Consider the following 27,684-nt stretch of genomic DNA (forward strand, 5'->3'; position numbering starts at 1 on the left):
GTAAAACTGTGTCTAATCAACCCTGCTGGTCACTGTGTTGAGATCACCGTGGTGAGAGTACATGCTGAGCCTCGAAGCTGGCAGATAATTTGCGGGCCCGAGCTGGTTTCAACTTTTGCCAGTTGCGGCGGATCGTCACTTGTATACTCTGTCGGTCTAATGGTCCCATCTTCGAAGGGAGAGGCAGAGAGCGAGAGGCCCGATCAGCAAAATGAAAGTTCATTTCAGGGTCACGGACGAAGGTTGACGGATCTAACGCTGATTTGGCGCGTTACCATTATGCGACTGGTACTTCATTGAACTCCCAGCCGCCTCTGTCGTTCGTGTCGTCGTCGTACTGTTGTCGTCGCAAGTCGAAAAGACCCAAGGTCCGTCTCCTGCCATACGACGTTGGCATGCTTCAACAAGGCTAAGCTGCCTTTCCGCATGACCTGATTTTGGAAGCGTAGACGGAAACGCCATCTCACCATCAACAGCTAACGAGCTACGGATACACAGTGGCCATGGCCGGGCGACTAAGTCCGTAAGCGATCTGACCGACGAAAGCTGCCAAGGCAATGCTTTGAATTATCATTCCGCCTCTTGGTCGACGCTTTAGTCCAGAGTTGGCCAAGTAGGCTCTCAATTACCAAGTATTCGGCAATGATGAGGGGTCCCGATGAGCCAGGTCATTTGTCCGCGTCAATCTGAGAAGGAAAAAGCATGGAAAAAAGGTCCAGGGTCCGGAGCCAGTCCAGTTGCGTTCCGCCAGCGCGTTGCAGCAGAGGCTAGCTTTTCAACGGGTGCATTCGCTTATGGCCAATCGAAGCCAAGGGAGGCGGCGCACAGCTCTGCGCTCTGGGCTCACCAACGTCCCCACGGACAGTTGCCCTGCTAGCAGAATAGCCGAGTGAAACTTGAAACAACAGTAGGAGCCTCAGTCCGTGGCGCGCGGGTCAAGGAAATCGGAGGAGTCGACGCAGCAGTGGAAACGGGGGCGATGCGAATGCACGAAATCTTGTCCGCAAGTACTCATGAGTGGCGCCCTGCTGATGATCCTGGGTATTCTGCAGACTGTGCATGAGTTTCTGCTCCATTCAACGCTACTGGCGGCTGTCTAGCACCAACGCGCATGTGAACCTCCAGCAACTGTGGTTCCCATTTGTTAGTCGTGAGGATCAACCCCCCGAGTGGTTTAGGCCGCTGTTCGTCATCCAGTCCAATGCGAACCAAATGTCTCTGCAACCCGCTGTCCACAAGGCAAGATGGGGGGTCACTCCGGTACTCCGGATCTCCCGAATCAGACGTCGAATCAGACGCCTAGGGCTCGATGCAAAAGTCTCTAATGATAATGATGAATCCTCAACGACCAAGTGGGCCTGAGTAGCAGTGGGTTTGTGCCTGGCACCGCTCCCGTACAGGACAAGGAAGTTCCAGTATCAAAGGCAGAATGCGCCTTATTTAGCCTTTTGGCCCAGAGAATTTCAACATGGAATAAGGCAGTCAAAGATTGCATCCTTGTTGACGTTTGTTTGGGCAAGCCCGAGTGTCGAAGAGATCTGACCATTGTCCTTGTTACACCGGGCATAACTGTTCGTATCGTTTGGATAAGCTTTGGCCGTTTCTGAGAGGAGTCAGATACCCAGATGGTATATCCCAACTGCCATATCCGCGTCAGATTGCTACTCTCGCTGCGGATGGACGTCGTATTCTTCTCCTCGACAATAATGGACGCCGTCGCATGTACATGGTTGGCGAGGCACCCGGCATGCTGTCTCACCGGTGTCGAGGGTTCTGTATCCGGACGGTGCCCTTAATAATGCGAAAACTTGATTTGAACAGGTGCATCGCAAATAGGTCAAAAAGGTCCAAGGCTCCTTCGGTAAGAGGTCAGGAGCGATACCGACGGTGAGCTGACGTTCCCACTCGGCTGCAGCGTCCGATGTCATCCGGAACGGGGGGATCCCATCCTTCCTGGTTCTGATCCGTCACGGATGTGAGGAGACAATGGACATAACGTGACATGATAGGATGACAGGAATTTTGCCGATGTAGCGAGCCAAGCCCGTCCTTACGTTGCAACAAGGGTTTCTAAGACCATGAGGTGCCGCTCCGGCGCGGCTCATTCAAAAGCCCACAGCAGCAGCAGCTTTTCCTGATGGATGGCAGTCATGTGACGCCATCGGACTCGTGGCTCATTTCGATTCGAGACATCTCGGCCATTTGTCCAGCGAACTTGGGCCTGCTTGCCCACGTATGACCAAGCAGGAAGATGCGAGATGGTTTGAGATGCTGTTCAGAGACCTTGGTCGAGGCGGCAATAACATTGGGATAACGTTAAGTGAAAGCTGGGATCCCTGGACAGATCTTCGGTGCATGGCGTAGCATGGCGCAAGAGCAGCCTGTTCTTTTCATCGCTGTCGGGCTGCGGCAGTGTCTACGCAGGTTTCGATTGGTGGCACAAGGTGTTGGGTTCTCAGGCTCTGACAATTGGCCTCAGATGGTTCCCGGCACGTCTTCGCGTGCTGTTCTGAGCACCACTGCTGGCCCGGGCGCGATAACGAACGATTGACTTGCAGACGCGCAAAGCCTGCGACGCGGTCGTTAATCTCCGCATATCGCCAAATCGCGGTACCCGGCCCGCAGCCAACACTCTTGACAATCCCAATTCGTTCGTGTCGTCCGAGCTAGGCTCTGCAGAGTTGTTCAGCTCGCCTCTACTGGATCGAGACCCAGAGGTTTCATCAATGAGCAGCGATGTAATGTTGGTGACGGCGGTGGCTTTTGCCTCTCGAAAAAGCTGCCCTAGTGTGACAAGGAAGCACAGGCAAATGGTGATCTCGTTCTGATTCAAAGGAGCTCCTTCTGCCCAGATGTCTTGTCCGATTCCATGGGCTCGGGCCAACCGTTCGTTGACTTACCCGCACTGCCGGTGTCGAGATGGCGTGTGTCCGACTTGAAAATGATGCTGAGCTGCGTTGTAACTAGCAGATGCCGCAAGGAATAACATAATACAGAATCGGCAGTCGCACCATCTTTGGCAGAGAAGCAGTGTTCGAAGAAAACCAGAGAGTGCGACGTGCTCGCCACAGGGCCCGGCCGTGGTTGTTTGGCAGCCAGTTGACGCTGCGGCGATACAGACTGTAATTGGCTGCAGTGCCCCCAGCCCACACAATAGCACCTGATGCGGGGTATACGGATACTGAACCTAGACTGAGGTTGTAGGTAGGAGGTACTGCCCGGTTAGGTAGGTACCCAGATACGTACAATACACCCCCTGAATGTTTGTAAGCGTGGTACTTCGGCCCTGTAAGTGCATATTATAAGATTCTGGGGTTTAGTGACGAATTGAATATCTTTCTCTGCTTAATTTCATGGGTTCATTGCTTTTTGAGCTGGTATGGAGGGTAACAAACTTTCAGGGGGTGTATTGTAGGTACCTAAACGAAAAATTTCTCGGACCAAAGTTCTTCCCACATAGTGCGGGTTTCAACCTCACTCACATTGGATCAGGGCCGTAGCACCCGGGTCACATACAGTTCTCAGTCCCACATTTTTGACGCTCTGAGCCAAAGGCGAATTGTGATATCACGAACGCTAGCCAACACAACGCCGAGTCGCTGATTTAGCTTTGACAAGCAAGGAATACTCGACCTAGGCATCTCTGTGACCCAGACCTTGTACGTTCAAGGCGACAAGACAATATCAGGCCAGTTCTCTTGGCGAATCCGTCTTCGGAATTTTCACTCAAGTCAAGTTGCATATCGCGGTCAACCTCTACCCAGCATGGAAGCCGAAATCAGAACTGTCCTGCCCAACATCGACCCGGTGCTCTCCGAGTACTCGGTTGGCTACTTGACTCATGCCTCAACCATTTGGTCAGATGAGGAGGAGCAGTCCGGGCCATCCCCTCTTGCTGAGGCAGCTTCCACGGTTACTGAGCTGTTGCTCTCAGCTTCTGGCAAACCGGATGCTAAACTCCAGGAGAAAATCGAGAAGCTTGTCGAGAAATGGGTTGAAAAGTATAGCGAGGCAAACGGGGCTCAGCGCAGTGGACCCTCGGCTGTGAAGCGCCTCGACCAGACTTTCCAAGTCGGCTCTCAACGCAACATATCTTCCACCCTCGCCGTAGCCACCGGTGCTGTTGATCTAGAGTCTGCCAATGCTCGCAAGGTCGAGTCCAAGGTCGACAGAAAGAAACTCGAGAAGGCCGAGCGCAAGATTGCCGCCAAGCAACAGAAGAAGACGTTCAAGACCGTCGAGTATGAGGCATCCAAGCTGCTGAACGAGCCTGAGTCCACTCAGTCTTACGAAGAATTCTACATGGCAGTCAACCCGCTCCAGCTGGGTTCTTCTGGTGGGAACAAGACGAAAGACATCAAGCTGGATAACGTCGACGTCTCGATTGGTGGCCAGCGTATACTGACCGACACGAACTTCACCTTGGCATATGGTCACAGGTACGGTCTCGTTGGTCACAACGGTGTTGGTAAATCTACTCTGTTGCGCGCCTTGTCCCGCAGAGAGCTGCCAATCCCACCTTACATCACCATTCTTCACGTAGAGCAGGAGGTAAGAACGACCGTGTCAGACGCACCGTGGATGGCCTCTTTCTGACAAGTTCCCAGCTCACTGGCGACGACACGCCCGCAATTCAAGCCGTGCTTGACGCCGACGTCTGGCGCAAGGTCCTTCTCAAGGAGCAAGCTGTAAGTTGCCGGCAATATGGCCGTCCAACCTCTCCCAGGGTAATGGTGCTGACTCGGCATAGGAAATTACACAAAAACTATCAGACATTGAGACTCAGCGAGCCTCATTGGCGGACACTTCTGCAGATGCTGCGAAGCTCGACAGAGACAGAGAGGCTCTGGACAACAGACTCGGCGACATCCAGGGCAAGTTGGCAGAGATGGAGTCTGACAAGGCTGAATCGAGAGCTGCAAGTATTCTGGCTGGTCTTGGTTTCTCCGCTGAACGCCAGCAAAACGCGACCAAGACCTTCTCCGGTGGATGGCGTATGCGTCTCGCTTTGGCTAGAGCGCTCTTCTGTGAGCCCGACCTGCTGCTTCTTGACGAGCCGTCAAACATGTTGGACGTTCCCTCCATCGCCTTCTTGTCGAACTACCTCCAGGGATACCCTAGCACTGTTTTGGTTGTTTCTCACGACAGAGCCTTCCTCAACGAGGTTGCCACCGACATCATCCACCAGCATTCTCAACGTCTCGACTACTACCGTGGTGCCAACTTCGAGTCCTTCTATGCAACTCGCGAAGAGCGCAAGAAAACCGCCAAGAGAGAATACGAGAACCAGATGGCTCAGCGAGCCCATCTTCAAGCCTTCATCGACAAGTTCCGCTACAACGCGGCGAAGTCTTCCGAAGCCCAGTCACGTATCAAGAAGTTGGAGAAGATGCCGGTGCTGGAGCCGCCAGAGACCGAGTACAGCGTCAAGTTCAAGTTCCCGGAGGTCGAAAAGCTGTCTCCCCCTATCATCCAGATGACAGGGGTTACGTTTGGCTACAGCAAGGAGAACATCTTGCTGCGCAACGTGGACCTCGACGTGCAGCTGGACTCCCGTATCGGTATTGTCGGACCCAACGGTGCAGGTAAAACAACTGTCCTCAAGTTGCTGATCGGAAAATTGTCGCCTACGTCTGGACTTATTTCACAGAACCCGCGTCTGCGTGTAGGCTTCTTTGCCCAACATCACGTTGATGCGCTGGACCTCACGATGAGCGCCGTGAGCTTCATGGCCAAGACTTACCCCGGCAAGACGGACGAAGAATATCGCAGACAGCTGGGTGCGTTTGGTATCACGGGAACGACGGGTCTGCAGAAGATGGCTGTGCTCTCCGGAGGTCAGAAGTCGCGTGTCGCGTTTGCGTGCTTGGCCTTGACCAACCCGCATATCCTGGTTCTTGACGAACCGTCCAACCATCTCGATATTGAAGCGATGGATGCTCTCGCGGATGCGCTGAAGGAGTTCGAGGGCGGCGTGCTCATGGTATCTCACGACGTCACCATGCTGCAGACTGTATGCACATCGCTCTGGGTGTGTGATGGCGGAACGGTCGAGAAGTTCCCAGGAGATGTCCAGGCATACAAGAAGAGAATCGCTGCGCAGGCGGACGCTGCGGGTGTCGTCAAGGCCCACTAGTCGTACCAGTCGTCAACATAGAGATGCTTTTACGTCGTGTTGCGATGCAAGTCTGATGCCTGTCAATATGCATTCGGATCTTGAGACCGGAGACCTGTTTTCATTGTGCTATGGCGACTTCTGTATGTAGGCTCCCGTCGGTCTTTCGCTGTCTCTATAGTTATCGTCTGTTGATACTGTCACCACTGTGTTGTCGTGTACTGTCGCCGTTCTACCAATGTCGTCAATTAAGCCCAGGGGACGATGGTTCAAGTCGCGTAGACACAGGAAAGACAGCCATTCTCTAGATACGGTGCCAATTGTGATCGCCCTGGTTAATAAGGCTGGCAGGTTGAAATGGCTCTCAGGTCACACCGGAAGCTCATTTGGAGCAATGGAGTCCCCTGTAAGGCGAAGCCCCACTGGCAATTTAGCGTTTCTGAAGAGCGCTTGAGGCCAATGCCGAGCAATGCCATTCAGAGACTACTCTTTATTGGGCATTGACTTTCGGTAAGCGGCGAGAAGTTGTGGCTGCCCCCAATCGCTCTGCTCAGGATGCTCTCCAGTCTCCAGAATGAACGTGGGTAGTCGGATGCCTCAGCAGGCCTAGTCATCGATGAGATGACGTCTAAACCTACCCATCTCCGGGTCTCGGATCGCAAAGTAACGAATTTAGGTACCAGAGGTTTTTTCTTCAAAATGCAATACCTTAGGTACCTACCTGTAGGTAGGTATGGATACAGCGACCAAAGGATACGTACCTGCCAATTGAGTGCTGCTGCCACCTCAAGTGCACCCCACCGTCAATTGGCTCTGGCGGGTGCCTTGCACTGAGACCATGCCAAATACGGGGATGCACGGGCCCAAGCAGTAAACAAGCGAGCTGCACCCCTTCCCCTCTGGCCTCGCTGGCGTGGTGTCGGACCCGTGGCGGTGAACAAAATCACATCCACCCGCAAACAAAAATCAACAACCTCTTCCCCTACCTATCCTCTCGACCTCATCCACCTCCACCCCAACCACGTCCGACTTGAAGCTTCGCGCGTAGCTCTCAAGCTCTTCTCATCGCCTATCCTCGGTCAAGCCCAGCTCAGTGTATTTCATCATCCAAAATGCGTGAGATTGTAAGTTGCAGTCCATCACCACAATCACAACAACGCTTGCGACGCGTTTATCCGCCTTGCCCCTGAGCGTACCCCGCCGACATTTTTACCCGACTTCTATGCACAACAAACCCGCGACGCCTGTCAATCATCGACTCCCAACTCTGGATTGTTTTGCTGACTGCTGCTTTTTTTCTCTACAGGTTCACCTCCAGACCGGCCAGTGCGTAAGTCTTCCCAAGCCAAATCCAACCGCCTGATTGCGGGGCTAACCTCCTTGTACAGGGTAACCAGATTGGTGCTGCCTTCTGGTACGTGACGAGACCGCCGACGACCCGGCAATATATACTTGCGAGGACGGCAGATGTTGACGATAGAGTAGGCAAAACATTTCTGGCGAGCACGGCCTCGACAGCAATGGAGTGTATGTCATGCCCCTTATCTGGCCACATTGATGGTTGACCGCTAAACTCGAACAGCTACAACGGCACCTCTGAGCTCCAGCTCGAGCGCATGAGCGTCTACTTCAACGAAGTTTGTTACCTTATAGCCCCCAGAGTGCAAGATAAACATATTGACGAGTACTGACCTTCGCTCCTACCCAGGCTTCCGGCAACAAGTACGTGCCCCGTGCCGTCCTCGTCGATTTGGAGCCCGGTACCATGGACGCCGTCCGTGCCGGTCCTTTCGGCCAGCTCTTCCGCCCCGACAACTTCGTCTTCGGCCAGTCTGGTGCCGGCAACAACTGGGCCAAGGGTCACTACACCGAGGGTGCCGAGCTCGTCGACCAGGTTCTCGATGTTGTCCGCCGCGAAGCTGAGGGCTGCGACTGCCTCCAGGGTTTCCAGATCACCCACTCCCTCGGCGGTGGTACCGGTGCTGGTATGGGTACCCTCCTGATCTCCAAGATCCGTGAGGAGTTCCCCGACCGCATGATGGCCACCTTCTCCGTCGTCCCCTCCCCCAAGGTCTCCGACACCGTTGTCGAGCCCTATAACGCCACTCTCTCCGTCCACCAGCTGGTCGAGAACTCCGACGAGACCTTCTGCATTGACAACGAGGCTCTCTACGACATTTGCATGCGTACCCTCAAGCTGTCCAACCCCTCTTACGGCGACCTGAACCACCTGGTCTCCGCTGTTATGTCCGGTGTCACTACCTGCCTGCGTTTCCCGGGTCAGCTGAACTCTGACCTGCGCAAGCTGGCTGTCAACATGGTTCCTTTCCCCCGTCTCCACTTCTTCATGGTCGGCTTCGCTCCCCTGACCAGCCGTGGCGCCCACTCTTTCCGTGCCGTCAGTGTTCCTGAGCTCACCCAGCAGATGTTCGACCCCAAGAACATGATGGCTGCTTCCGACTTCCGCAACGGTCGCTACCTGACCTGCTCTGCCATCTTGTGAGTTGACCCGAATGATTCCTTTTCCGTGATTTTGCTAACTCATTTTCCAGCCGTGGCAAGGTCGCTATGAAGGATGTCGAGGACCAGATGCGCAACGTCCAGAACAAGAACTCCTCCTACTTCGTTGAGTGGATCCCCAACAACGTCCAGACCGCCCTCTGCTCCATTCCTCCCCGCGGCCTCAAGATGTCCTCCACCTTCGTCGGTAACTCCACCGCCATCCAGGAGCTGTTCAAGCGTGTCGGTGAGCAGTTCACTGCCATGTTCCGTCGCAAGGCTTTCTTGCATTGGTACACTGGTGAGGGTATGGACGAGATGGAGTTCACTGAGGCTGAGTCCAACATGAACGATTTGGTCTCCGAGTACCAGCAATACCAGGACGCTGGTGTTGACGAGGAGGAGGAGGAGTACGAGGAGGAGGCTCCTCTTGAGGAGGAGGTTTAAGCGCAGTCTAATAACTGCTTAACGCTTAGTGCCACACCCTCAACACCCACCAATGTACTCCATCCGTGGTGGAATTTCGCTTCGCGACTCTGGCTTTGCCAGAACATGGGCTTCTAGATATACCTCTCTTAGTAGTACGCCTGACGTATCATTCGAGTACGAAGAATCAGACAATGTTCTGTAACTACTGGCCAATATCAACGCCTGTGAATTCCCCCTAATGCCCATGTAAGAAGCAAGGTAAGAACGCGAGTTCTCTCTGTGAAAATCACTTGTTGGCAACCTTTCTGGCGTAAACACCGAAGCTGCGAAGCGAAGCTGAGCTGGTACAGGCCAATTGCAGTAGTTTCTGAAGTGGGTCCTTTGTTGATGACTAAGGCGTGGGAAAAGTCCCTGAAGACCCTCACGACCGTCAATCGAGCAACACAAGCACGCGCGAACTGGGAGGTAACTTGCCATTCGACGACTACAATGCTTGCTCCTAGCAGAGGAACGGCGTTGAGGCAGGCCCTGGCCTCTTCGCCGTCCACGACGGTTCCGGCATTCCTTGTGCCGGCTCTGCAGTCCATGCCCCGACGCCAATTCTCCGCAACAGCGATCCGACCCTCGAAACTTGGCCGGACGCCTCTGTCAATCCCTCCTGGCGTGGAGTTACTGGTTGGCGAACCTCTATTGAAAAAGGACCCGACGAGCTACTTGAAGGTGTACAAGAGGACGGTTTCTGTCACAGGACCTCTGGGTTCGTACTGGGCACCCGGATAATGGGCCGAGCGAAGCCCTTGCTGATCGTGTTCGGTATAGGCAAACTGGAACTCGAGATCGAGCCTTTTGTGAGAATTGAGCAGGATGCCGAGTCTAGCAGAGCGATCCTCTCTGTCGAGGACTCCAACATCAAGGAGCAACGCGAGATGTGGGGTGAGTGGCCTAGTTTTCTATCTTTCCACCTCCACCTTCCTGGGATGCTTGCTTCCCCTCTTGCATGCAGGTATCTTGACAAGCCGAAGAGCGACGGACTGATTCTTTGTTTTACTACTACAGGCACGACATGGGCGTATCTTCAGCGCTACATCATGGGTGTCTCCGAAGGCCACACGGCACTCCTACGTTTAGTCGGTATCGGTTACCGTGCGTCTGTCGAGAAGCGCAGCGGCAAGGAGGAATACAAGGACCAGGACTTTCTGTGCTTGAAGCTCGGCTTCACGCACCCTGTCGAGATGGGTATTCCAAAGGGCGTCAAAGTCACCCTCGCCTCGCCGACACGCATCTTGCTGGAGGGCATCGACCGAGAAGAAATCATGAGCTTTGCTGGAAGGGTTAGAAAGTGGAGGCCGCCCGAGCCGTACAAGGGCAAGGGTGTATTCATCAACGACCAGACGATCAAGTTGAAGCAGAAGAAGATCAAATAAGCGGCTATACTGGTGGCAGGGCGGCTGTTCTTGTGTGTGGGATCACGACTTGCATTACTGCAACAGCAGCTGCGGCGTGTCAAACAATGGGGGAGGCAGGCCAGAGGGCTGCGTATACCTGTACATCACCGTATGGACTAAGGAAGACCCATTATTGTACACTATTTATTTTGCTGGGTCTTGGAGAGGCAAAATTCAAAAAAAACATCTATCCCCGTCTAGCTTGACTTCTGGCTCAATACCTCTTGGACAACCTTCAAAACGGTCTCGTGTACAGCGGCTGGCGCGGCGATCACACCCTTGTTATTTGCCAGCGTCCGGCCGACAGAGAAGTCCAATCTCTTGCCCTGGATATCCGTGACCTGACCACCGGCCTCGCGCACGATGAGATCGCCAGCCGCGTGGTCCCAGATCTTCTCCTGGTATGTCGCCTTGACAGGCAGACGCAGGTAAATATCGCCAGCGCCGCGGGCAATGGAACCATACTTGCTCTGGCTGTCCATGCGGACGCTGGGCTTGGTGATGCCCAACTTCGCGGCGATCTGAGCCTGGTCGTCGTGAGCACTGTGGCCGGCCTCGACGCTCTCACAGAAGGTTGCGGCCGACATCTCGGTAATGGGTTTCATGGAGATGGATGCGCCGTCGGCAATGGCACCGCTCTGGAGGGGACGCGAGGTGGCGCCCTGGCCTTGAACGGCGGAGAAGATGACGCCGTAACCGGTGTTGTCGGTGGCATTGGAGCCAATATCGGCAGTCAAAGGCGCCTTGTCGTCAACGGGCAGGTTGGGGCAGCCCAGAACACCGACCTTGACGTCGCCATCGACCATCAGAGCCAGGCACACGGCGTACTGGCCACCACGCAGGAAACCCTTGGTGCCGTCGATGGGGTCAATGGCCCAAATACGTCCGCTGCTGCCGCCCTTGCTGTTGCCAAGGTCGATGAGGTCGAGCATGCTTTCGGCGGTCTCGATGGGCCCGCCCAGGAGGGTCTCGGCCTGAGCATCTTCGAGCTTGGTGGTGCGCACGAGGTCCCAGATCTGGTCGCGAAGGCCAGCGTCAGAACGCAGCTGAGCCGCCTCCTCCTCAGCGACAATCTCGTCCTGGGGGAAGTGGTGGCGGAGGGCGGCGATGATGAGGGCCTGGGCGCCGAAGTCGCCAATGGTCACGGGGGACTTGTCGTTCTTGTCGACAGTACCCTTGGCCTTCTCGTGGAAGACGCGCTTGGTGAGGATGGAGGCGCGCTGGACAGCCAGCTGGGCGACCTCGAGCTCCTTTGCGTACGAGGACATGGTGGGCGATGGGTTCTTGGCGTTGGTCGAGAAGAAGATGGCTCGTGGGGCAAAGTTTGCGGGGAGGGCGAGGTGGTTCGAGAGGAGGGAGAGCCGGGGGAAGGCTCGCAAAGACAGGATGGCCAGCGTCACGACGATGAAGGAGGAGAAGAGGAGAAAGGGAACGGATGCGTAGCTGGGTTTCTGTTTGATCTTTTGTGGCTCGGGCTTGAGGGGCATAGAATTCTAAGAGGAGACAGACACAAGCTAGCAAACGCGGGATGTGTATGTAGGAGGAAACCGCTTTTCGTCTGTATGTACACTGGACCAAGCTGATACGTCATGTGCGTCGCTCGCGGTGGGCTTCTGGGATGCAATTGTGGGTGCACGGCGAGGAATGCGTACTGAGAAGCCCAGCTTGTACGTCTAGTGTACCTATCATAAGAGGACGATGCGTCGAGTTTTCTCTCCGGTCCTCCACTTGGTGGATGCACAAAGAGAACAAACGACCTGACTCGGAAAGGGGGGACAGTTGACACGCTTGCACGAGGAAGAAGACAGGCTGCGTTACTTGGAGATGCGTTGGAGCTCTGCTGTGACTGAGAGAGGGGCAGAGCTCAAGAATTCAGAAAACCCCTCCATCCCACTCACTGCAGGCTACCTTGGGTATTGAGCTCTGCATAGGTAGGTGTTATAGGTGCCGGTGCCGGCGCGGGGTCGGCTCCCCTCCTTCCTGGGCTGTCATTTCTTTTTCTTTTTTTTTCTTTTTTTTTTTGCCTCCCCGAGTAGCATGTAGGTATGGTAGGTACCTAAGGTACCTAAGGTAGGTACGTCGGGGGCGCCCGTGCCTTCAGCCAGTGAAGCAGCACTCCAGACACAGGGATCCAACCCGTTGAGGCAATCCACAAGCGCAAGGTCAATGGAAGGTAAGCTCCAGCCTACAACTTTTTGAACCCATCGCCAACCTAGAAGCAACCAAAAAATCCTATTCCGTCCACCGCACCGCTACTTGTGTCGACCAACCCGACACCACCCCCGCCCACCTCACCCGTCTTCTTTCCTCTAGGATAGCCAAACACGATGGCTGCTGCACCACGCCTCCGCTCAATCTACCGATCTCTTCTTCGCGAGCTTCCGCCGCGCCCCGTTCTGGCCCGCGAGCGCTCGCCTCTCCATCACCGCCTGCGCGCCAGCTTCGCCGACTCCACAACCAGCCACCGAGCTGAAGCCGACGCCGCCGAGGCCGAACAGTTTGCCGCCTACCTCCGCGCTCAGCGCACCTATGTTACCTTGTTGGAGCGCTACAACCCGGGCATGAACATGGACGAGGAGGAGCGCGTGCGCCTCACAGCTCGGAGGGTGGGCATGGATTTGCCAAAGGAGTTCAAGAACCGCCTGAAATAAGCCGCTGGCCTGGTGACGACGGATCTTAAAAATGCTCTCGGAAAGAGAGACCCCGTCTCCTCAGGGCATGTCACACGGGGTGGCAGGAGAAACGTTCAAGAACGAATAACGTTCCTAATTGGCATTTTGGCCACCATGGAATAGCCACGGAGGTTTCGCCTCAACGGACAGGCATGCCAGACGTACACACAATTCTACGACAACCAAGCGTCTTGAAAGGGTCATTTGAGGCTGATATAGACATGTACAATACAAAAGGCGGGCGTTTAGGTGAAAACATGAGGTAGCGCTTCTCGTTTTGGGAGCAGACGATGGCAGCATATGATTTGACAGGACATATAAGGGGGCGATACGCCGCAACCGCAACCAAATCTCGATCCTCATCTCGTGCTTTCTGGTTTTCGTGTCTTCATGCCGCTTCTAACCCTTCATAAGATCCAACCCAAGAAGCTCAACTATGTACAAGAATCTAACAAAAGTGTCGTAATACGCAGCAAATGGGTATCAACGTCTGTGATAGAAATAATCATGACCCGTCTTCATCAAGTCTCGCGACTGCCGTCTGTGGTTACACACTACCCACGCCTCCTTCTTCTAGCGTCTCATCCCACCCTCCGGTCTGCAGGAGATGTTCTCCCAACATCTGTTTGACGTTCTTGATGTTCTCGCCGAGGGCGCTGTTCCACTGGTCCTGGACAACGCGCACCTTTTCCTTCAAATCATCTGTCAACATCTGGCCTTCCTCCTGGCGCAGGTGCTGCGCTCGTGCTTCGCGCTCCTCGGCGCTGTACTCCCGTCCGTCTGCGTTCTCGCCCTCGCTCTGCACGGCCTTGGCTTTGGCATGCGTAACGGCCTCCTTGACCTCGTGCAGGAGGCAAAGGAGGTTTGTCTGTGATTCAATGAATTGGTATGTACTCTTCTCCGTATGCAGTAGCAGGCTGAAAAGATATTGTAGTGGGTGTGCACGGTACGAGGGGTTCTCCTCGTACTCGGACATCGGTATTTGGATGTTGAAATCATCCAGGTTAGGCGGTATCTTTTCCAGCAGTCTGCGCAGAGGAGGCGCAATGTCCCAGAATGCCGAGAGCTGCACCTCGACACCACGCATGACATTTTGTTCGACAACAGCCTGAAACTCCTGGGTACGGGCCAGGACCTCGTGAGCGAACGCCAGCTCGCGCTTGGCAGCGTCTTCAGCAAAGAAAGCGACAGCGTTCTGTAGTTTCTCCTGGTTGCCGGCGAGCCGATATGGCGTCAGCACGACCTCTCGGTAACGATCGTTGCGTTCGGTGAGCACATCGTAGATGGCTCGGTGTAGCATCTCTCTGGCCTCGAAGATCCATTTGAGAAGCGTTAGCTTCTCGAGAAGCTCAGGCTTGTCGTCGCCTTCTTCTTGTGGCATATCAGCAGTGCTGGAGACATTATCGAACAAGCCACTGGCCAGCTTGTCGAACAAGGTCGTGGCTTTTGCGATGCGGCCAGTGACGAGCTCGTTCAGGGGCATCACAACCTGGGCTTGGAATTGCTCAAACTCTGTCCTTCCAAGCTCTTTGAGCTTGTCCTTCTCCGCCGCCGCGGAATCTTGCTCAATGGCCGATGCCTCCGCAAATGTCATGTTGCCGACGTTAACTTCCTGCTGAAGATTGACTCTGAGGGCTTGTCGGCGCTCGGCTGCAGCTTTGGATGCCTCCTCTCTCTTCTTGTTGCTGGTCACCTGGAACCTTTCCTTTGTAACTCCGACCTCTGAGAGGTCGCTCAGTTGGCGAACGGCAGTTCTTGTCTCTGTCAGTTCAGGATGGCTGTTGTTCACGGCCGGGTGGTGGCGAGGATAGGGCGGCGGAAGGGTGACCAGGCGAGACACGTCCAAATGGGCTGGGTTTGGAGTTGTGGGTGAGCCGGATGAAGCAAGAGATTGTGCAGAGTATCGCAGCTGCTGCGGTGTCGATGCCGAGTCGGGCTCATGCCATCCCATTTTCTCCGGGGGATACTCGCTGGAACTTCGCCCGTCGCTAGGGTTTGCCTGCGTCTGAGGACTGTCCATCCACTGCAGAGCCTCTCGAGCTTCTTTCGGCACGCCCATATACTTGGATTCACGCTTGGATCTTTCGACTAGCTTGCCCGCTGTCCCGGTTGAATCGGCTTCCCACCATCTGCTGGATGGACGACCTCTGGAATCGGCCTCGTCCAGCTTGTCACTAACGCTCATGCTCAAGATTGGGGAGAGCGATGGCATGTAGTTCGAGTTCCAGTTTGCGTTGTTTGGCGGTCCGCCAACAGGTGAAATGGGGACATTTGATGCAGCAGAAGCCGGGGCAGAACTAGACTCCCCTGGAGTCTCGCGATAAATCGAATTCAGCGAGCCGCGGTGAGATCGAGTAGGCTCAGATGATTGCGGCGTCCATTCAGCCTGAGAGGCTCCGGATTCCCGTCTTGTGACCATCGGGCGAAAAAGATCCCTCGTAAGATCGAAGATCTCCGAACCCATAGCCCCAATGGCTGCTGAGTATCTCTCGCGTCTGATGCGTGATTCGCTCGTGATAAAGTCGGCAAACAATCGTACACGGTCGGCATCGCTTGCTGCCGTTGATTCCTTGACAGCGAACGCCTGGAACCGCTCAATCGTTTCATGACAGAATTGATCAGCTGTCTGAGTTATCGCGGAGTGTTTCGTGCTTGAGATGGAAGCTGATGAGGGCCCATCCGCAGCAGGCGTCATAGACCTGAACCTGGTTTGCGAACTGGATGCAGATCGAGTCTGGGGTGGTGGCGTAGGTAGGGCTTTCGGCACCACGCTGGGCGACCCCCCAACCATCGAAGTGCTCTTGACAGGATGAGGCGAGAATGGCGGAGTCGCAGCTTCGAGACGAGAGCGCTGAGCGGAGCCACCCGCTCGAGGTGTCGTTGATTGCTCGTCAGTCCGAGGAGTGTCGTCCGCCGTCCGGCCTCCGCTTCTCGGTGTTGACTTGTTGATGGTCAGTCTACGAGTGAGAGTGGTGTCGTTCGGGACGACAATCTCGCTCAACTGCACTGGGTTGATAGTGCCGTCTATGGAATTATGATGCAGGCTATATCTGTTGCGACTTTCCGCACGGCGCTGGACGATGGTCTTATCGTGACGGACTGCCCTTGCGCGGCTTAGACTTCCAGAGCTGAGTGCAGCTGAGTTGCTGGACTCGCCTGTCTGAACAGAGCTTGCAGCACTGGAGGTGTCGATCGTCAAGCCGGGCGAGCCTCGATTCTGAGGAGGGCGAGCGGGCGTGTCTGGTTGATCGGCCCAGTTGGCTGGCGTTGGAGGTACTGGGCCAAGAGCAGTGACGCCACTTGGGGGTGGTCGTCTCGTTGGTGGTGATGCCATCGGTGTACTTGTTCTATGCATACTCTGAAGACTTTGCGATCTGGACGAGGCCGGAGGCGGGCCAGGGGGCGGTGGCGGAAGCGGCATGCCGGGCTCCCACCTGGTCTGAGATGTCGAGCGTGAGCGGGCAGACGTCGGCGTCTCAACAGCACTGGCAGACGCAGCCCTTCGGGCTCCAGGAGGCCCCGCGGATGAGCCTGAATCGTTACGCTGTGGCACTGGCTGCGGGATCTGGATTTGAAGAGGATTTGGCCTTGCTAATGACGGAACAGGCGGTACTGGCTCGGGCGGACTTGATTCGTGATGCTCCCTGCTTCTCCTCAGAGAGTGGAGACCGAAACGTCGTTCACGGGAGCTCGTTCGAGTGCCAGGAGGTGGAGGAAATGATGTGTTGGTGGCCGGCTCGGGAGAGGGTCTGTGAAGACTAGTCGGAGGGATACGGGCTGCTGATATGTTGGCTGCCGGTGACGAATCGAAGACGCCGCTCTGGGGTCGTTGACTCCGCGGTGGACTATATGGAGGCGGGGGAAGCGGTGATCCTGCAGAACTGTTTTAGCAAGATGAACCTGGGTCAGAGTTGAAGGCTATATTCACTTTGTTCAGGATATTGACGTGGCTGCTCAGCACCAGCGGCTGGCGAAGCAATCCATTCTTGCGGGTTGTAAGGTTGGATTGAGCTGGCGGGCGTGTGGGCTGAATTGAGTTGTGTTGAAGAGACTCCAGACAGCGGGGTGCTGATCTGGCTGTGATAGGAACCCAAAGACTGCGTCAACAATGGGTTAAGCCCCTGTCGCATCCGCGCAGGGTCGCGAGGGTTACTCATTGTCAGCTAGGATGGGGATTTTGAGCAACTCGAGCGGCGTCGGTGACTTGGAAGAAGTCGGATTCCGAAGCCACGCCGGAATGATGCAAGGAGGATGAGGGTAGCTGAGTTGCTCACTTGCACGAGAAGGGAGGTCTCAAGCTAGCCAGCAACCTCGCAACCTCGTTCGTCTCTTCTTCTCGCGCTCTTTACCGGTCCATTCAACTCGATTCGTCGCAGGACAATCTCATGTCGAGAAACACTAGTACCACACAGTTGAAAGGGAGGACGGACAGCCGACAGGTGAATTGTGTCACACCTTCGGGTGGGAGGGCGCGGCTGAAGCAGAGGGAACGAAGTTTGGTGGGAGGATGGCAGTAGATAAAAGCGACGCCCAACGCTAGGCCGGGTCTGCTGCAGTGTGGTCAACCTCCTGCATATGGAGAGGTACACACGTACATGCCACATGCGTGCAGGAGGGTACCGGGGGTGGTGGCTCACACTTTGATCGCCCACCGCAAGAAGGACCCCTGTGACACCCGGTTCTTGGGCGGTGGGTTAAAGACACTGGGAGAGCGGAGAGGAGCCCCTCTGCGTCTGTAGGAAACGAGAGCGGGTTGTAATTCGTAGGTATTTGCACGAGGGAGGACAGGAATAGCAGCCGGGACCCGGAGCAAACGCGCGATGGTGGATCTGATAGTGTAGACTACATGTAGCTTACCGTAAGGCAAGGTATTAGTAGTTGACACTCGACGTCTTAGCAAACAGCTTGCTCGCTCTCGGCTTTGCTGTCGTAGCCATGTACCTGGTGGGGACGAGGGTGGTGGCCAGCTAATGATTGTCGAGGGTCTGCCCAATCTCTGCGTTCGCGTCGGCAGCGAGGAGGCTTGATTGCTCAACTGTAGCATTGGACGAAGAGAGGGCGCATGGAACGGGAAGGCGTAGGAGACATCCAGTGTGGCACCAGGGGGTTGCTACTGCACGACAGGCATGCATGTGCCGGTACGAAACTGCGTCTGCCATCTGGACGGACTGTCTGCAACTTGCAGCTGTTCCCTCAGTTCCGCTCCCGCAATATCTGACTTTCTTTTTCATTCACAGAACGAGGCTAGATTGGTGTGTTACTGACACGACATCTCGTCGGCCGGAGCGGCACACCGCAAGTAGCAAGACCTGGAGAGGGGGAACATCATGATGCCCGAGATGGTAGCATCGCGCTGGCACGGATGGCGGATCTCAAAGACCTCAGTCCAGATGGATAACCAACAGAAAGACAGTAGGGTGGGAGATAGCATTGACAAACCCCTCTAGTGACCTGCCACCGCGCAAGAAGAGGAAACGCGAGTGAGCATCGAGCCAGGACCCCGGTCCAAAATGGCCTGTCTTTTTGATGGAGCCAAGAGAAGAGACTCGTGGGGATGTTGCTGGAGTACGACCTTGATTGGCTGGCTCACTGGTGGGAGGAGACTCTATTCTTGGATCCCACTAAAGACCCCGGCAAGTTGCAAAGAGCATGCTGGGGTTGTGATTGGACGTTTTGTTTGTGAACAGAGGTTGCCGGCGCTTAGCTGCCCTTCAACCTACCAAAGACGCTTCGCTGAAGTCTCTGTCTCGCGGCCGTGTTTCTCTTCCTCGTGCATCCGGTGATTCGGCCCCTGGGTTGCCTGTCTCGAGGAAAGGCATGCACTAGCGTCTCGCAGGCTTCGCTCCTATCGTAGTCAATCGCCAGGCCTCGGGGGCCGTCTTCACCGACTCGACAGCCCTGTTGGTTCTCCTTTGAATGTTGAGGGGCTGGGAGGATGGCTCGCCTACGTAAGCAACAATATCAGTATGAGGTACTTTTAAGGTGTTGTTGTTTGGTTGGATAGAGCTTCAAAGGTAGGGCACACCTACAAAACGTGGTCGTGCGGGGAGAGACCCCAATGAGCAGGCGGAGAAATGTTTCTAATTATTGCAACAATTACCAAGTGGGAGCTGCAATTTTAGATTCCAGTCGGCCTGTACACATCCACAGCGGAATCTGCTGGGCTTGACCTCGGTCGCCGAAGAAGAAATCTTCATCTGGACGTGCTGCTCGACAAGATGCATGGTTTCATTTGTTTCATACATACTCGCTCGTCAACATCGGTCATCAGCACCTTATTTTCGGCTCGGTGGCGTCGTTCGCGGCCTCGGTAGCGATGCAGTTCGTCTTTCCGGCAGGTTTCATAGATCCACATTCACGCAGCGTTGCTCCCGGACTTCTCTCTCATCACTGTGACATTGTGTGGGTGCAGTTGCCTGTGCCATACCACGCCTTACGGGTACTTCAATGGCATTGAGCAAACAATGCTGTGTAGTAAGCATTCTCGGAATATGACCGGGGTGCTAGCCAGCCGACCGGGAGAGTACAGCTCCGGCTTCCAGAAGACAGCTTAGAAGTCATCCATATTAATTGCAATGCAGCTTGGCTTGCAAGCCAGTCGTCTCACCTAAAGTTGAGGTCGACGTACAGATGTATCTAGACAGGTTTCCATGATGTACGTACGTAGGATTCTCAACTCGGTACTTGGGCTTCCCGAAATGCAAGATAGCCGGATCCACGTGGGTATGGCTGCATTCTCTTTGGCTTCATGCTCTGCGATGTTCCTCAAATAGTATCCAGAGAAGACATTCAAGCTACCCATTATCTTGTTGTAACTGCCCGAGCAGGGTCTTGGGAGTAAGCATTGGCAGGCCAAATAGAACGGAAGATGGCCTCTGACCTCGCCAACTGAAGTACGGCTCCAGAGATAGAGACTTTACTTACGTTCATGTCTTTGGCTGAGGTGATGAGTGAGACCCATAATTTTCTTGTGCCAGAGTAACAACTACTTTTCCTCTGTGCTTGCCATCCTTGTTGTCGTTGTCGTTGTCGGCGTGGTTTCCGTCTCTAATTACTGTCATTTCCCTTCATCCTCGATCGAAGTAAGGTTTCAAATCTGCTAGGTGCACAAAAATGTTGCCGCGCACAGTAGGCGTTCTCTAATGAGTATTGTGGACGGATGCGAAGGACAATTGTGAACATGGCGATGTCAGTGTTTGAAACCAAGAAGGCAGACGTGATTAAGGTGCCTACCAAGCACGGGTCAGGGAATAAGCTACCGTACCTTAGGTAGGTACCTTAAGATGAGGTTCGGTGGGTCTCCCGCAAGGCGGCCAAACCAAACGGCCGACAATTTACCGCCTGCCCTGCCTGGTGTTGCTGCCTGCGGATAGCGGAGGGCCGTCAAAATTCTAGAGCTTTCTCTCAAAGCCTTCCGTCGCTCTGATTTATTTCTTCCTTTCCTCTCTTTCCATTCCACAACGTTCCTTTGACATGACAACCCAACGCGCCAATCCACACTGAGGTAAGGCTCCCCCTCCCTTTTATCTACCCCGCGCTGTTTTCAATCCCGCCATCTCTCTCTCCTACATGATGATACGACAGCTGGCACCAGTCATAGAGTGATTTTGTACTCCCATCTTTGATGACAAACGCTGCGGTCTACGACCAAACCCTGACACACGGAGAACTTCGTTGATTTTACTCAACGATACTTTCGCACATCGCACTTCGCAAGCCCAAGCGTATTTCCAGCCGCTAACCAGCAATTGGACATCTAGTCACACGTTTTCCTCCTCACAGCCTTAGATCAGAACCAAGTCACCGCCGACAAGATGGTCCTCCACAACCCCAACAACTGGCACTGGGTCAATAAGGATGCTTCCGGCTGGGCGAAGCAATACCTCGAGGAAAGCTTGACGCAGGTCGAGTCCACAGAGGGCGGTGTCACGGCAAAGATTAGCAAGGTTGTGAGCATGGATGGCGACGTCGACGTCAGCCAGAGGAAGGGCAAGGTCATCACCATTTACGATGTTAAGCTCGTACTAGAATACTCCGGTAGGTCTCTACTGCAATGCAAGCACTCTGTTTCTCCTGTAAAAATGTTCACCAACGGTGTCCACCATTGCTTCTTCCGTGAATCGTGCTTGATTGAGCCTGGCTAACAATAAGCAGGCACCACCTCTGACGAGGCTGAGGTTTCGGGTACCATCACCGTTCCTGAGGTCGCCCACGATACCGAGGAGGACGAGTTTGTGGTGGGTCTATTTTGAAATCTCTGACAACCAAAGACTCCATAGCTAAGCGATCCCTGCAGTTCGATATCGACATCTACTCAGAGTCCAAGGAGAAGCAACCCGTTAAGGACCTGGTCCGCTCCAAGCTTGTGCCTCAGCTGCGTAAGGAGTTCCTGAAGCTCCCCGGCGCTCTGATTGCGGAGCACGGCAAGGACATCCAGCACGCTCCGGGCTCAAACCCTTCGAGCGGCTTCTCCACACCCAAGTACCATCCTCATGGCTCAGCCGCGAAGTCTGCTGCCGAGACTACGAGCGTGAAGAGCAGCAGCGGCAAGGTTGTCAACACTGTCACCCTGACTGATACGGCCGAGTTCCGTACCACCGCGGAGGAGGCGTACCAGACTTTTGTGGATCCTGCTCGCATTGCTGCCTTCACCCGGGCGCCTCCCAAGGTTTTCCAGGGAGCCATTAAGGGCGCCAAGTTCGAGCTGTTCGACGGAAACGTCGTTGGCGAATACTTGGAGCTCGATGCCCCCAAGAAGATTGTCCAGAGCTGGCGCCTGAAGCAGTGGCCGGAGGGTCACTTTTCCAAGTTGAACATCGAATTCGACCAGAATGATGTCGACCACGTGACGCTGATGCGCGTCAACTGGGATGGCGTTCCTGTTGGTGAGGAGGACGCCACGAGACGCAACTGGCAGGAGTACTACGTCAACAGCATCAAGCGCACTTTCGGGTAAGATGATAGATCCCGACTCATATGCGACTAAAGGCTAACATGATTAGTTTCGGTACTATTCTTTGAATGTACTTATGAGCGAGGGAAAGAGCGAGAGACTTGGTGGTTGGTTAGGACACATTAGTTGGCAAGCAGAGCGTGAAGCTCTCGTCAACTGGCTGGCAAGCTTAAGCCAGGGACGGCGCGGGGAGGTCAGCAGCCATCACGAACTCGAAAGACGTCTCAAGGTCTACAGCAGATGAGCAGTCGAGGGTCTTTGGAAGCAGCCTGTGCATGAATTAGATGAGAAACGTTGAAATGAGACAAGATAGAGTACCAACGCTTGCTGCAACGCCAACTTTATCCGGTCACGGTACGAGGTTAAAGTCAAACGTGTATTGATTAAACATTGTGATGCCCTGCATGATACGGTGATAGATAGTAAACATCCGTTCGATGTCTTCCGCCATGGTTTCTCCGAAAGTTTCTTTTGTGAACGACTAAATAGGCGCTCCTCTTGCTGAATGCCTCTGTCGCCCGACAGCCTCAACAGTCGGCTGGTCACGCTTAACATTAAAATTGTAGTCGGGGACGAAGACGTCTGCCACGTTATCCCAGAACCCTAGGTCGTACAGGTTCTCGACGTCTGCCAACTTCCACACTCGCTCCCATTCTGATTGCGTGGACACGTTCGACGGAGGGGGCATGCCGTCATCCGTTCTTGCAAGCACTTGCTGTGATTCGAGGGGCCATCGCGTTCGCTCCGGCTCGTATCGTCTATCCTTTACTCGGTTAGGCAGCAGTTTCCGTTTGAAGGCACAGCCATCATCCATCTCAGCCTTCCAATCGGACCACTTGAGTGATTCGTTGGTAGTGGTGCCACTATAGATGAGCCAAACGTTGTACGCGAACAATCCCCAGACCAATGGCGAGATCATCGCAGCGAGCAAGGTAACTGCGCCCATTCCAACACTGTCCTGGAGTGCCCAATTCCAGATGAGGAGATAGTCCTTGATCTCCATTCCTTTTGGCGGCCACAGGGCCCATGTCGGGTACTCGGTTGCAACATGCTTGGACAGGAGGGAGAAGCCCAGGAAACCACCGTAGGTCGTGAGGAGGGCCGTCGTGGCAAGGAGCAGAAGGAAGTAGTGGTGGTTCTTGTAGCCGACGCAGCCGTTGATGAAGATGCAGTGGTGGTCTAGCTTCGCGATACAACGTTTGCAAATGCTGCAGTGTTTAGAGCGAGGAGGTTTGAGAAAACCGCAGGTCTTGCACTCGTGGCCGGGAAAGAAAATTGACCAGTCGTAGGGATAGAGCGACATGTAGTAGGCATGATTCTCGTGCGTGATATAGCCTGGGTCAGTCATTACCGAAAGATAAAGGAAAAGGTAAGGCAGAAAGATGGCGATGGACCCGGCAACTTTGTGAAAGGTCGAAATTTGGGGCCACGCAGTCGGAAGAAATAGGTACTCCGAGACAGAAAGCAAGACCAAGAAGAAAATCTAATATTGTCAGCATAGAACAACGTCGAACAAGCTCGGTTTGGGACGTGGGCTTGGTGTTTCGACTTACGACCACAGTTGGGTGACGGTCATTCATCATAAAGTTGCCGAACCGCAACATTGAGCTTGAGAACCTCCCTCCCGTCAGGAGCCTGTCGATGGCCAAGAAACCATTTGGGATATGGATCCGCATGATCCTATGTAATGTTGCAACGGGCGTATGCCTGCGAATTGTTAGCCAGAGCGTCTATAATCGCCGTGTTTGGTAACCCGCTGCTTCCAGGTCGCTAAGAGAGGAGCTCAATGATGACTGACCTCAAGGCCGGCAACCTGCCAAAGAACGCCACAAAGACCACGAAGGAGATGGCCAGCACAAATAGCACTGCGTTCCGAAGAAATCCCATGATGATACCAAACTTGTCGTCACCTCCAATAAAGCATTATGTGAGTGGTGAGACACGAGAAGACCACGGCACCGGGTCCTGGAGACTTTTACCCAAGATTCTCACCCAGAAGTGTAGGTAGAAAAGGAAGCCTGGTCAATGCAATAATAACAGTTAAATCAGCCTCTCTAGCGGTGGAGACAGGCCCTTCTAGGCCCACAGCCTCCAGAACACTTGCAAATCGCTTCGGATAGCGAACCGTAGGTTGTGTAAGGTACACGTTTATGCCGGTCAACACTCTTTCTCGTCAATTCGAATGCGCGGCCCGAGAACAAAGCAGACAAAGCGTCAGCAAGGTTAGTGTCGAGATCATTCTTGCCATCTGATATTAGGTACCGGGATATTGTTATAGCCATTATTCCATGGTCATAGCGTTTTCACCCTTTAGCTACATGTATTTTTTTCTGCATAATGCGACCAGATTCAAGCAGCTGCAGGTATCCGTACGCGACGAGCCTTCTAAGAAGCTACGCGTCGGTTCGACATAGATGAGAGCACAAGCAGGGCACGGCACAGCAGCGCTCGAATCCAGGCCACGTATAACCAGACTTATCCAACTCTGAGACGCCATTTCTCGACGCGAAAAGCTTCTCCTGGAGGCTTAGTCGAGTTGTTTGTGGCAGAATACCAGCTCGGCAGGCGGCGACGTATGGGCGAGTTTCCAACACCCACAGCTGACCGTTACACCAAAACATAACCATCAGAATCCGCGCAATCAAGCATCTGTTCGACGCTGAAAACAAAAGGCTGTGGGACTTTGCCTTCTCTCAGTTTTACTCATATTTTTCGGCTTGAACGAAGTGAAACCAAGCTCATCCGGCGAATCAATCAAGATCCGAGATAGTAAGCAGTCACAACGTACCCCCGTCATTGTACTCGAAAGTCAAGCATGTCGACGGCGATCGTTTACGAGGGCGTGCCAGGTGCTCAAGGCACTCTGTTCCAAGGGAAGAAGTTCTTCGTCACGCAGCGTGTGCCCGACAGAACAACGATCTTGGACCTAATCAAAGTAAGCTTGCTACTTCGTTTGACGAATCTCAGAAGCTCATATAACTAGCAAAATGGGGGGAAAATTGTCAAACTGGACAAGCATGCCGACTTGGTGATCGCAGACCACGTCAGAAGAGACTGTCCTCCAGACTCGCTATCGTGGAATTTTATAAAGGATTCTGTCCAGTACGGCGCTATGCAGGAAGAAGACAAGTACCAGATCAACCAATCGCCTATGGCTGCTCGTCCTGTTGGGTCAACGAAGCCTGCCAAAGGTACTCGGACCCCCTTCACAAATGCCGACGACGCAGAGCTTGCCAGGTGGGTGCTCTCAAATACCAAGACGAGCGGAAATGACATATATCAAAAATTCGAGCAAATTGTAGGTTCGCCTGTTACCTGATTTGAGCTCTTGACTGATCCAAGATTTTCCAGAACAATCGTCATACGTGGCATTCTTGGAGAGATCGATGGGTGAAAAAGCTGAAGCTATTACCTTATGATGCCCAACGCAAGTTGGCTGATTCTGCTCCACCCGAGTCACAATCCCCGACAGTGTCTCTGCCCGATGCGCCTCGAACCGGGCGGAGAGCTCAGCCCGCGTCAGACGCTGCCACTGCATCAGCTTCTCGGCATAACGGCCCTCAAACTACACGGTCACTCAGACCTGCTGCGAGACAAGCAGGCGCACATGCGCAGGTGACTGAGGCAACTAGGAATAGGTTCACCAAGGAAGACGATGAGGTATTGTTGCGCAGCGTTTCAGAGCTCGAACAGCGGGGCGGCAGGATCTCCAGTGGTCTTTTCCAAGATCTGGCCAAGAAGGTATTACTGCGACCTCTTTCATGGAAGAATAACATCGCTGACCCGCAACAGTATCCCCGTCATACATCCACTTCGTGGCAGAAGCACTGGGCAGAGTCGGAGCAGCGCTTGAGACAGTCTTTTGTTAAAGCCGAACCCACGCCTGACCTACGATCTCCAGGCGCTAGACCAGCCCCTGGTAATGTTGGTCACGATTCTGCGTCTGACCGGAATGAGAGAGACCCTGAGCGCGCGGCGAGTACCAACGTCGGCAGCAACAAACACACCAACAAGCCATCATCTGCACCCATTGTAGAGGAAAGTATCGTAGTTGGGAGCAATCAACCGCCCGACCCAGAGAGATTAGAAGAAGAACACGACGACGAAGGAGCGGAGCCCCAAGATTTGACAAGAGAACAGTTCTACAAGCGACTTGAGGACTACCGGAATCTCATAAAACAGGACCCAAATACTAACGTATCCGGTCGTCTTGTTGATCTTTGGCTTTTGTGGAGTACCGTTCGGAATGTCTATGCCCGAGGCGGGATTGAGCTCGACTGGGAAGACATAACGGAGGAACTGGGCTTCCCCCGCGACAGTTCTCGACGCCTCGAGGAGTGTTACAACGAGCACGCCGAAGGCTTTTTCAGCACCTTGGACGATGGTGATGATGACGATGATGACGGTTCGGGCGATGAAGAAATCGTCGACCAAGGGGGAGCACATGCCGAAGAGAGAAGACGGCCGCGTACAGAGACTGAAGCTGACGCTGGAACGGATGATGAGATCCTCATTTCACTTCCGACCAACACGCCTGGCGCCTCGAGAAAGAGATCCGCCATCCAAATGGACGGCCTTAGTGCTCCATCTACTCCAAACGGTCGCAAAAAGCGGCATCGTCTAGGCCCGAATGACGAAGTGCCTCCCACTCCCGAAGAGAAGATTGGACTTGCCGGCATGAGTGGGCTTGATATCAGTCCATCACTAAGCGGAAAGGAACCCGCAAGCACTTCCGCAGGCAGACCCGAATCTAGAGAAACCGGGGTCCAAAGGGGGCCCAGAGCCCGGCATGTGGAGCCCGAGACGCAAGACTTTGGCTTCGATGACGAAGACCATGAACGGGCGGATTCTCAGCATGACAGCTTCGACATATCTCCCTCTCAGCAGCTTTTTGATGACTTGGCGGCGGCAACGCCGCTTCCCTCCTCCCTTCAAAATAATGGCTTTCAGTCCTGTCGTCGACAGCCAGGCGATTCTACCCGCGACAGATCTCAATTTTCAGCTGGAGCTGAAGAAGTCATTCATGCGGGAGGTAAAGATGTCCAGCCCGAATCACAAGGCGTTGAGAAAATTGCCCAGCTTGACGGGTTCATTGAAAGCTTTGAAGGGTTTGGCTATCCTCGTGAGGATGTACTTACCGCGCTCATCTCGACGTCCATATGCATGCCGTTGGCTACTGCTGTTTTGAAGCATATGAAACAGCACAAATCTATACCCAGAGATTGGGAAGGGGTCTGGACGGAGGAAGACGACAGACGACTGAAGCGCATTGATCGCAAAATTTCAGAGTCAAAAGACGACTCGGAACGCACAAAGCTGAAGAAGTCGTGGGACTTTTTGGTGAGAAAGCATACCCAGAAGCGGATTGAACAAAGGAGAGAGTTTCTTGACTACCTGGGCGAAGCGGAAGGAATGCTATGAACCAGGTATAGCTCCAGGAGTGGGGTTTCGCGAGAGAGGAACAATGTTTTGATACCCAGGAATATTCAACATTATGAGATCCTATCTCTTGTTCTGTGTCATGAGTCTATCTGTCTGTACCTTGGCCTCGGGTCCATTTAGTCGCCGTCT

General features: G+C 54.1%; 8 protein-coding genes across 8 annotated transcripts; 5 read left to right on the forward strand and 3 right to left on the reverse strand.

Moving 5' to 3' along the window:
- Positions 1-3,765: 3,765 nt before the first annotated feature.
- Positions 3,766-6,136, forward strand: COL26b_009722 (uncharacterized protein; the record flags this gene model as incomplete). The annotated part of the gene is made up of 3 exons (XM_053182441.1): positions 3,766-4,551; positions 4,608-4,688; positions 4,751-6,136. The coding sequence occupies 3 exons, from the start codon at positions 3,766-3,768 to the stop codon at positions 6,134-6,136; spliced, it is 2,253 nt and encodes a 750-aa protein (XP_053033621.1).
- Positions 6,137-7,227: 1,091 nt separating this feature from the next.
- On the forward strand, positions 7,228-9,061 carry TUB2 (beta-tubulin; the record flags this gene model as incomplete). The annotated part of the gene is made up of 7 exons (XM_053182442.1): positions 7,228-7,239; positions 7,422-7,445; positions 7,504-7,529; positions 7,601-7,642; positions 7,698-7,752; positions 7,824-8,614; positions 8,668-9,061. 7 exons carry the CDS (start codon positions 7,228-7,230, stop codon positions 9,059-9,061), a joined length of 1,344 nt encoding a protein of 447 aa, XP_053033622.1.
- A 471-nt stretch (positions 9,062-9,532) lies between these two features.
- Positions 9,533-10,467, forward strand: COL26b_009724 (uncharacterized protein; the record flags this gene model as incomplete). Its single annotated transcript, XM_053182443.1, has 3 exons — positions 9,533-9,800; positions 9,863-9,976; positions 10,100-10,467. The coding sequence occupies 3 exons, from the start codon at positions 9,533-9,535 to the stop codon at positions 10,465-10,467; spliced, it is 750 nt and encodes a 249-aa protein (XP_053033623.1).
- Positions 10,468-10,685: 218 nt separating this feature from the next.
- Positions 10,686-11,975, reverse strand: COL26b_009725 (uncharacterized protein; the record flags this gene model as incomplete). The annotated part of the gene is made up of 1 exon (XM_053182444.1): positions 10,686-11,975. The coding sequence occupies one exon, from the start codon at positions 11,973-11,975 to the stop codon at positions 10,686-10,688; it is 1,290 nt and encodes a 429-aa protein (XP_053033624.1).
- Positions 11,976-12,815: 840 nt separating this feature from the next.
- Positions 12,816-13,139, forward strand: COL26b_009726 (uncharacterized protein; the record flags this gene model as incomplete). Its single annotated transcript, XM_053182445.1, has 1 exon — positions 12,816-13,139. The coding sequence occupies one exon, from the start codon at positions 12,816-12,818 to the stop codon at positions 13,137-13,139; it is 324 nt and encodes a 107-aa protein (XP_053033625.1).
- Positions 13,140-13,707: 568 nt separating this feature from the next.
- Positions 13,708-15,345, reverse strand: COL26b_009727 (uncharacterized protein; the record flags this gene model as incomplete). The annotated part of the gene is made up of 1 exon (XM_053182446.1): positions 13,708-15,345. The coding sequence occupies one exon, from the start codon at positions 15,343-15,345 to the stop codon at positions 13,708-13,710; it is 1,638 nt and encodes a 545-aa protein (XP_053033626.1).
- Positions 15,346-20,974: 5,629 nt separating this feature from the next.
- Positions 20,975-22,116, forward strand: COL26b_009728 (uncharacterized protein; the record flags this gene model as incomplete). Its single annotated transcript, XM_053182447.1, has 3 exons — positions 20,975-21,197; positions 21,315-21,397; positions 21,457-22,116. 3 exons carry the CDS (start codon positions 20,975-20,977, stop codon positions 22,114-22,116), a joined length of 966 nt encoding a protein of 321 aa, XP_053033627.1.
- Positions 22,117-22,594: 478 nt separating this feature from the next.
- COL26b_009729 (uncharacterized protein) lies at positions 22,595-23,416 on the reverse strand (the record flags this gene model as incomplete). The annotated part of the gene is made up of 2 exons (XM_053182448.1): positions 22,595-23,292; positions 23,356-23,416. The coding sequence occupies 2 exons, from the start codon at positions 23,414-23,416 to the stop codon at positions 22,595-22,597; spliced, it is 759 nt and encodes a 252-aa protein (XP_053033628.1).
- Between the last annotated feature and the right edge of the window lie 4,268 nt (positions 23,417-27,684).

Source organism: Colletotrichum chrysophilum, assembly GCF_026319265.1.
Source record: "Colletotrichum chrysophilum strain AFK26 chromosome Unknown scaffold_96, whole genome shotgun sequence".
Lineage (NCBI taxonomy): Eukaryota > Fungi > Ascomycota > Sordariomycetes > Glomerellales > Glomerellaceae > Colletotrichum > Colletotrichum chrysophilum.